The sequence below is a fragment of the Oryzias melastigma genome, linkage group LG23 (assembly GCF_002922805.2).
Source record: "Oryzias melastigma strain HK-1 linkage group LG23, ASM292280v2, whole genome shotgun sequence".
Classification (NCBI taxonomy): Eukaryota; Metazoa; Chordata; class Actinopteri; order Beloniformes; family Adrianichthyidae; genus Oryzias; species Oryzias melastigma.
The window spans coordinates 4512643-4522189 of NC_050534.1; the positions used below are offsets into that span (position 1 = coordinate 4512643).

The following is a 9547-nucleotide window of genomic DNA, read 5'->3' on the forward strand; positions in this document are numbered from 1 at the left end:
ATAAGACACTTGGAAGATGAACGGATGATCCAAATCCTGTGTGTGGAATTCATGTGCATGTTTTTTAAAGACTTATCACTAGAAGTGTTTAGAAAAGAATCTATTTCCTGGTTTTCCACCAAATGGAAGAAAACTGTTCTATAAACAGGGAATGTAAAGTCAATTTCCCTGAGTGGAACCTAATAAATATGAACATTTTTAAAGAAGTATTTATGATTCCACTGAGTTCTGATGATGAAAACTAAAATGGTTTATAAAAAAATTACATTTATTCACATTAGAAATTGTTCAAACACAGTGCATTGTGGTCTAGTCAACATTGATGCACACTGCTTTTCGCTGAGACTTCTGGGAAATTTCCAGGAGTTTAGAATTATAGATTCAGACAAAAATGTCAAATATGGTGTACTATGTAGTCAGTAGTGAAGGAATGTGAACACAACCTCTTTATCTTCTGTAGCTGATGTATTGGTTGCTAGGCAACCACTCAGCAGTCAGAAGAGCTGGAGAACGGAGCAGAACGCGTCTGCTCTGAGGACGATAACAAATGCAGAATTTCATGTAAAGAAGTGAAAATTCTTTTGTTTTTAGTGAGTTTGATGACACAGAGAGCCGTCCTGGAGCGGAGCCTGCCCCGCTTTCTGCGAGCGGTGATGTAAGCGCGGTTCTGCTGGTGCCGCAGGGAGGCGCCTGGGTTGCTGGGCCACAATGACATAACCCCTCAGGGAGCCCAGGCTCACCTTCTTTCTGATCTGGGCCGACTCATTTAGAATGGTTACGCCTTCACCCGCGTTACGAGAGTGGTTATGAAACGCTCACCTTTGATGGCTGACTCCACCCTCTCAAACTCCAGGAAGATCCGGACCGCCTCGTCGTCCGGAACGTCTGCAATCTGACAGCGGAGGGGGAATGGTTAAGGCGTCTTCTCAAACGCTCTCATGCCGTCCGGGTTTCTCCGTCTTACCTCAAATATGACACATTTAACCACTTTGCCGTATTTCTCGCACTCCTCCTTCGTCTCTCCTTCCAAGTCTTCGTCCACCTCTCCTCGGCCCACCATGTTCTGAAAAACACCACCAGGACTGTTCACGCCACAGAAAGCTCTCCAGATTTGAACACATGTGAGTTCAGAGCACCCACCCGCAGCAGAACCACTTTGGTTGGGTTCTTCAGGATCTCGGTCAGAGGGTTCGACTCGGACTTTTTGGACGGATCAGCTGACGGACGGAAGCAGAAAACAAACTTTTATTTGGTAGTCTCAGAAAGAAAACGAAACGGATGAAGACAGGGATCAGAAGAGGTGGATGATGGGTGACTTTTCGGACAGCGAGCTGAATGCTAGCACCACGGTGGAGCTAACAGGTCATGTGACCAGGATTGAAGATTCACACCAACGAACAGAGCTTTCAGTAACAGGGTAGGGAGGGGCAATAGCCCCGCCCACAACTCAGAGCTGAATTTCTGATGAACTCCTGCAGAAACTATGTCCACAAAAACATAACAACATAATAATTAAAATACCACAAAAAACGATTTGAAAATAGATGAAAGAATGATCAGAATGGGTCTTTAAAATCCCCTAGGAATTTTTTTTATTTAAAAAAATGTTCCCAGTAGTGTTTTAATTATGATTATGAAGTTTTCAACCAAAATCCAACAACCTAAAATGTCTTAAAGCCATTTTTCATGTTGATCTGAAGCTTCTGTTTCCAAAATCTCCTCTGAGGGGGTGTGGCTTTTGGAGCTGAGCCCCCCGTCTAATTATGATAGCTCTGTGTCTCTCTAGCATAAATCTTCACCGCTGCTCCATAAAAACATCCATCAATCTGGGTAATGTCCAGCCGTATGGTTCTGATCCGGATGCCAGCTGGGAAGTGGAGTCAGGGGAAGGCAGTACGGCAAGCCAAAAGGATCAAAAATCACCAGGAAAAGTGGGCATGGCAGCGCCTCACCTGCACTTGTATCGCGGAAAATAATCATTATTAGAAGTATTTAAATGTTCCCACAGTTAGTTTCAATACTACAATTTACACAAAAAACATAATGAAAGTTTAATTTTAACTTTTCATTTAAAATTTAATTTGTACATGGTAGTGGGGTGGGGGGGGCGCACAAGGGAAAAATAGCCAATTCAGCATTTATTTCTCCGTTTTTGTAGATGTTGTCTTCAGACATGTAAACGTAATCAGAAACTGCATGTTTTTACATTTTTGTGTTCAAAGTTTTTGCTCTGAAGTACTTTATATATGTTTTTTTTCAAATATATGTTTTAGAACTTAAAAAAAAGTAATTTTAGGCTTTCATCTTCTTGTTTTATTTTTTTGTTTGTTTTTACTTTTTACTGATCTATAAAACGATCCAAACTGAGTTTTGAGATCCGTTACACCCCACGTAGTGAGGGAGATCAAACACAGCAATAGAGTTGGCTAGAAACTCTAAATCTGGACATAAAGTGACACGCCTGTTAGCTCCATGTGGAGTTTTGATCTGATGCGTTCGAGTAAATGCAACAAAAAACAGATGCACAAAAAAAGATGGAGATGAAAAGAAGACACAGGAGCAAACACAAGCTGGAGGCGCTCTGACTCATGAGAAAAATAAAGAAGTCTGACCTGCAGCGCCCCCGCCTGGTATCTCTGCTGCCCCCGCCTGGCTGGAGCCCGCTGCTCACACACAGAAAAACATCTTCACTTCTGGATTCTAAATGTTTGTTAGAAGAAGTTGTGCTACAGACACACAGAGAGCAGCTCTTACGTTTCTCTGCAGCGTCCCCTATGATGATCTTCCCCCCCCTCTTGCTGGTCTTCTCCACGGACAGCGCCGTGCTCAGGCCCTGCTCGTGCTTCCCCAGGCCTTGGCCTTCTTTGAACCCGTACTTCTGCATGATCTTATGGGCCACCGTACCCCTGACAGGAAAAAGAAAAAGATCTTAGAATCTTTAGGACTCAGTAAACGTCGGCACTGGCGAGGTTCCACCCACCCCATGTTGGCCAGGAAAGAGCTGGTGGGTCCTGGGGGGGAGCGGGGCCGGTCCGAGTCCTCGTACATAGGGGGAGGGATGGCCACTTTAGGGCCTCTGGAGGACCGGCCCTCATCTTCATATGAAAAGGAAGAGGAGCCTGAACATGGAGAGATGGGACACTTCAGTCTGCAGGATGTTGCATCAGAGCTGCTTCAGTTTGTAAAGGCAATGCTGCCCTCTAGTGGACACCATCACAACTGCATCTCTTCTGTCAGTGAACTAAGAAAAACAATTCCCTTAAAAAATCTTTTTGGGTCCTAAAACACCTACGTGTTATTTTTTCACTTTCAACTTCTAAGATTAAATCCTCCTCATTCGTGTGAATCTAATGACTGAAGCTTACCATCTCTGTCCACCAGTGATGAAGGAGGTGCGATGGCTGCTCCGCCCATACCTGACAGGAGAGAGGACAAGACTCATTTGAACCTTTAGAACACTTTCAAAGCTTATTCACGGGCCAAACAGGATAAACATTTATTGAACACTCTAAAACTACATTTTTAAACGTTAAAACTGTAACTTTTAACATAATTAAGAACTAGAAATATAGCATTACTTGTGATAGTGCTAGTGTGAATGCTGTAAGCTGAGTTTGTTGGCTGAAGATGCTGAAATTGACAGCTGAAAACGCTGAAGCTGATAACCAGAATATCTAAGATAATAAAATATTACCTAAATGCCAAATTAGCCAAAAAAAAAAACTACAAAAAAAAAACTTAGGTTAGCCAAAACAGCTAGCATGTAGCTGAGATATTAGCTAAACTCCAAAATAGACTCCTTAAATAACTTACAGTATTTTACTCTCCATAAAAATATATTTGTGAAAATACTGCAAGTTAGAAAAAAGCGCAATATAACATCGGACCATGAAAAACAATAACATAAAATGGTCTGGAGGACCGGATAGAATTACCCGGAGGACCAGATCCGGCCCCCTGGCCTTGACTTTGACACATGTGCCACAAAGCAACAGCTGGGACCTTTGACCTCCTGAAAGCTTCCATCATCCAGCTGGTGGAGTTCCTTCCAGCACATCTCAGGAGCTACATTCTCTGTACTCTAGTTCAGACTGCAGAACAGTGGAATAAAAACTCATGTTCTATGTAGGCCTCGTTCTGCATTTCTGGTAGTGTTGGGGGTCGGGCCAAATGGGCCTGATCTGGCCCGCGGGCCGTAGTTTGGGGACTCCTGCTTTAAGGTTACAGAGAACAACGTGAGATTCTTAATTCATACTGAGGAAGACATTTGAACTATTTCTAAAAATCGTTTTTCAAAGCTGCATCTAGGGCTGCCTTGATTAGTCGCGACTACGTCAGCTATTTAAATAGTCAACAACTATTTTGGTCGTCGAAATTTCATTTTTTGTTTGTTTTTTCCTTGTTTTTATCTCAAAACTACGATGCACACTTTGTAATGCCGATGAATACTGAGTGTGTTTATATCTGCTAATAGCTTTTGAAATACTTTATACATGTTTTACTAAATATATGTATTAAAGCTTTAAAAAATACTTGCAGGCTTTTATTTAGTATTTGTTGTTGATTCAGATGACCTCATTTGATGTTAATCTTGTTTTAATGCCAGAAACAAATGAAGGAGAAAACCTGCATGATTCATTAAAGGCTTAATAAACTATTGTCTTTATTTTTAGTTAGCATATGGCTTAAACACTTCAAGTTTAAAGATAATTATGGTTAAGATGAGTGTTTTACATCCAGTCACCGCACGACCTGATTAGTCGACTAATAAAAAAAAATAACCGGAGATTATTCGACTATTGAAATAATCGTTTGTGGCAGCACTGGCTGCATCAAGTCCTCACTTCGTTTCCTTCGCTCTCTTTCATACTCTTCATCTTCATCCGAGTCTTCCTCTGCTGCAGGGAAACGGGAGAAACCGCTCGGAGCTCCGCCTTCGTGCCGGTCTTTCCTCCTCCTGCAACACAAAGTTCAGGGTTTTTCCCACAATTCTCTGCTTCCATCTTTTAACAGACAACATCCGTTTGGCGCTGAGCAGACTTTACTTTTCTCTCTCCTCGATCTCCTTCTGCCGCTCCTGCTCCCTCTGACGCTGGCGCTCCTCTCGATGGCGCTTCATCACCTTCTCGTAGTCGTTGGGAAACATGGGGTCGTACTCGTCCGCCAGCGGGATCAGCACGTCCCCGGCGGAGAAACCGCTGGGAACCGCATCCTGATGACACAACACGCCGTCAGGCTGGAAGGTAAATACACATGTGGAGCTCCAGGAGTGGGCCGTACCATGAGTGCGGCATGCGGGGGGGTGTCTGTACTCTGTCGCTCCTCGCTGGAGCCGCCCCTCTTCAGATCAATGACCGGTGCCAGGACGGTGGTCTGCTTCACACGCTGAGTCTGAAACAAAACCAGGAAGTTCAATTCACGTTTCCATCTGCTGAAAGCTATCTGTTAGCTCTGGAGCATTTTGTCTTCGTAGGAACACAGAACTGAAGTTAGATTCAACCGTTCAGGACTTTAGCTAACTCTAATACATTTTTAGTTTAAATTTACACTTTTGATCTTTGATTCAAAACATAAAAACCTCTTGTTTTTGTTATTTTGCCGTGAAAAAATGACCAAATTTGCTACTTGTAGTTTCAGAACTTTTGAGTAATATGACAAAAAATATTGGTTTAAAAAAACAGTTTAAGATGTATTCAAAAGACGGATTTCAATCAAGCATTTACACACACAAAAACAGTTTTAAAGCAACTTGTTGTGAATTTTGATGATGTTTGTATATGAAGTTTGGTTAATAAAGTTTATTTAAAAAAAAAAAAGGTTGACAGAAGGATTCCAAAAAGATTATTAACGGATCAATCATACCTTCGCCTGAGTCAGAGCCGCCTTTTTGACTTTGAGCTGGGACTGCAGCAGCTTGAAGTTCTTGGACCAGCCTTCGGTTTTGGTGTCGCTGGCACCGACACCGAGGTCATCATACAGCGACATGTCTGCGGGACCCCTGGAGCCCGGAGAGACATTTCATTCATTCTTCCACCCAAATCATCCTAAATACTGCTTTAAGCATACTCAGTGATGTGATGACGGTTAAAACTCATTCACTGGCGGACTTTAACACAATTTGACGTGAAATGTAAGCAGTTACACAGCTATCGTTAGCTAACTCAAGCTAATGCTGCTAACAAAATGTTTGCTAATTCACAAAATACAAGCTAAACATTTGTGTTTTAATCTGCACACTTTAAGAATGAATATAAACATGATTTTAGATTAGAATCCTCATTTTTAAACATTTCGTGAAACAGATTTAACGGGATATTTGTTTACCTCCTCTCCTCGCTGTGTGAAACGGAAGCTGCAGCAAAACAACACGAGAGCGCCTCGGAAAGAACCCCCCGCCGGCGCTATAGCGCCCCCTAGGCGCGCGGTGGTCACATCGCTCTGAGCTGCAAACCGGCCGTTACGACTGTAGTGGGCGGATCGGGCTGTTTTCATAGGAGTGAAAGCGAAAGCGGGCGTTGAGCTCAGCACATCGCAGTGACAGCCAGCCAGAACACCGTGTTTGGACGATGTTCTCAGTCAGCGTCTGCAGTTGGAGCGAGCACGGCTGTGGTTCCCCCGCAGAGGTCAGATGGACCTGAAGGGGTTCTGCGTGTGGATGGGTTCTCTGCTCCTGAGCGCCTCACTCATCAGGGGAGGTAAGACCACCATGGTTTGGAATAATAATAATAAAAAATCCCACAGGTCAATTTTAGTGTTTTATATACACAAATAGGCATACATTTTAGTTTTATTTTGAAGAAAATTAAACCGGATGTTGAAAATCCAGGTTACATGAATTAATTTAATATTCCCAACAACATGATTAAGTAGTTTAATAATTTGATGTCATATTTTTAAATATCTATATAAAAAAAACGCTGACTTTTTTTGCATCACAAAGTGAAATTGTATTTTATTTTTGTCCTTAAATGATTATATATCATTGTATTTTCCACCAGAGAGCTGTCCCTGTCCAGAAATCCCCCCAAAGGAGGGAACCAAACCTCCACAGCAGGGCTGCTACAAAAACGGAAACAGGATTCGCTACAACTGCACTGACGGTTATTTGAGGAAAGCAGGAACATCAGACCTCATCAAATGTCAACTAGTTGGAGATTCCCTTCAGTGGACCTCCCCGTCTCTTCAATGCATACGTACGTTTATGTTGGTTTTTTCTGACACTGTTCAATCCCTCCAGCTCACTTCAGATGATCTGGCGTATTGCTGGATGAGTGTCGCCCACTCAACCACATCTTCGAAGTGAAACGAGAGACTCAGATTTACTCACCACACCTGCTTGCATAATCATTTACAGCAAGAGCAAAGTTCTCAGAGGCAATCTATTAATTCAGATCCTAATTTTAGCCCAGCAGATTGGGTTCAGACGAGTGTGTGAATGAATACTTGTGTTATTTTATTGGAGATCACACGGTTTATGACCTTTTTTGTTGTGTTTCAGCTGATCCCAGAAACCCCAAACCACCAACAACTACCCCAGGTCAGTATTTCTGCACATATTTAGAAGGCTGGGTATCGGTTATAATTTCCAGAAACGATTCGATTTGATTTACAAGAGTCTGAATCGATTCAAGTCCGATTTTTTCGATCATTCAATTCAATTCAATTTAGGATTACACATTAGTTTAGAATTACATTAACAATCTACTATTTAATTTGAATATATTCATATTAATCTGATCCAGTTCTCATACTGTAAATGTATCAGTGAAATAATGAGATTGTTAATATCATCCAGTGTTACATGGATTCTCTAAAGGAGAAGTTCTAACTAAAATGTTCAGATCATTAACATTGGAAACATTGTTCTGCTTCTCCTGGAGGACGTTTCAGTTTGACCACTAGGTGGCGACTGTATTACAGCATTACACCTTATTCCAGAAGAAGAATAAAGTATGAGGAAGAAACGATGTTTTAGACCACAAATTGTTACTTTAAAACAACATTTCCTTGAAAGAGTTAAGAAAATTCATATAACAATATTAATTTAGTCAGCATGTATGTTTAGGTCGACCGAGCGTTAGCATTAGCCGTCCTTTAATTCCATTAAACGTTAGCATCAAGCTAGCAGACTTTATGTGCTAAATTGATTTATATTTTTATGAATTGATTATTGATTTGTTGAGCTAAAATCGATGAATCGATTTTATGAACCCAGCTCTAATTTTTTGTGTTTTATGGTGAGAAATTCACATCAAATTATCTTTTTTACAAGAAAAAAAAGTTTGTGGCTAGAGACCCATTCTGAAAAAGAACTGTGTTTTTAGCATGTTCTTGTGGCATTTTTCCAGGAAAGTTCATCTCAAAATTGCATGTCTGAGTATAAATGTTAATCGGGAGCAGAAAAAGAAGTTGTTTAAGAAAGCTTGTTTTTGTGACGTAGAAGTGATGGATTCTGATGCTTCCAGTTGCTGACAAATAGATCCATGAACGTCTTTTCTGAAATTGCTCATCGTTTTTGTTAGGTTAGCTAGCAACAGAGTGCATAGATATTATCATTATAATCATTATCGTTATTATAAGACCAAAAAATAGAAAATAGATAGGACTTTAATGTGAGACATGTGAGCTCTTTGTGTAAATATTTAATGGACACAGCAGTAATGAGGCAAAACTCTCATGAGAATTCAGTCTGAACAGACTATCTGGCGCTCTCGTTTATTGACATTTATATGCAGCAGAAACTTTAAAATTATTATTATTATTTTTTTTTTTTAACTTGTCTTGTCCAACATCTGAGCCAACAGATGTGGGCTGAGAGCTTCTTGTGTTGGGCAGATTTTACTGTCACAACAGGGATTTGTTGAGTATGAATCCCTGTTGTATTTATTGGTAAACTTTATTTATATTGATTATGTTTTATTTTTGTTTTGTTGGACTGGACGGAAAAGAAGAAGGGGGGGGGGGGTTAAAGGGGGTGGTTTAGAGAAAGAAGAAGATGGCAACAGAGGGAAACAAATAGTAAATGCTAGACTAGAATGGGCGGGGCCTGTCTACACACACCTGTTGGTTGAGATAGTCTCCACATCTAAACTAGTCAGAATGTACACAATATAACTGCAGTTCACACACTTCATCATACAAACCGACACAAATAAATCCTTTCATTCTGTCACACAAACTATTAGTCTAAAGGTGAGCTGACACCTGTGTTCAGGTGAGTGTTTATGGTTTCCTAACGTGGATAAAGATAGAATGTACAAAGGGGGAGAGCACCCGGCAGTCCCCACTCTAAGACCCCCCGCCGGGGCAGCTGCAGCCAGGACCCCCCCAACACCCGTCCCGGGGCCGCGAAGAGAAACCGCCCACCGGGCAATCCCGCCAAACATCCAGACCGGGGCACGCGGGACCGCCGCAGAGGCCCCCCACACCCGAGAGCAGGGAGGCACAGGAACACAGAGAGCGCAGCCTCACCACTGCGGCAGGTGGACCAATGCGGGACCCCACCCCCAGAGAGCTCCCCAACCCCAGAAGAGCAGCCCACCACCAC

At 42.0% G+C, this 9547-nt stretch overlaps 2 protein-coding genes across 4 annotated transcripts in view; one reads left to right on the forward strand and one right to left on the reverse strand.

The window, feature by feature from the left end:
• Positions 1 to 6516, reverse strand: part of rbm17 (RNA binding motif protein 17) — an 8198-nt gene extending 1682 nt beyond the window's left edge. The window contains exons 1-12 of one of the 2 annotated variants that reach the window (XM_024260851.2): positions 6326 to 6516; positions 5863 to 6007; positions 5281 to 5391; positions 5046 to 5212; positions 4845 to 4957; positions 3366 to 3416; positions 2981 to 3119; positions 2755 to 2906; positions 2613 to 2663; positions 1141 to 1217; positions 965 to 1063; positions 820 to 892 (exon numbers count right to left, since the gene is read on the reverse strand). In XM_024260851.2, coding sequence (XP_024116619.1) covers positions 820 to 892; positions 965 to 1063; positions 1141 to 1217; positions 2613 to 2663; positions 2755 to 2906; positions 2981 to 3119; positions 3366 to 3416; positions 4845 to 4957; positions 5046 to 5212; positions 5281 to 5391; positions 5863 to 6007; positions 6326 to 6492 — 1345 coding nt within the window. In that variant the 5' untranslated portion in view covers positions 6493 to 6516. Of the gene's footprint in view, positions 1 to 819; positions 893 to 964; positions 1064 to 1140; positions 1218 to 2612; positions 2664 to 2754; positions 2907 to 2980; positions 3120 to 3365; positions 3417 to 4844; positions 4958 to 5045; positions 5213 to 5280; positions 5392 to 5862; positions 6008 to 6324 lie in introns of both variants that reach the window. The other variant, XM_024260852.2, reaches the window with a different exon arrangement.
• Positions 6517 to 6558: 42 nt separating this feature from the next.
• The window catches only part of il15ra (interleukin 15 receptor subunit alpha), a 12074-nt gene continuing 9085 nt past the window's right edge, over positions 6559 to 9547 (forward strand). For both annotated transcript variants that reach the window (XM_024260853.1, XM_024260854.1), the window contains exons 1-3: positions 6559 to 6695; positions 6999 to 7193; positions 7499 to 7537. In XM_024260853.1, coding sequence (XP_024116621.1) covers positions 6629 to 6695; positions 6999 to 7193; positions 7499 to 7537 — 301 coding nt within the window. In that variant the 5' untranslated portion in view covers positions 6559 to 6628. The remainder of the gene's footprint in view (positions 6696 to 6998; positions 7194 to 7498; positions 7538 to 9547) is intronic.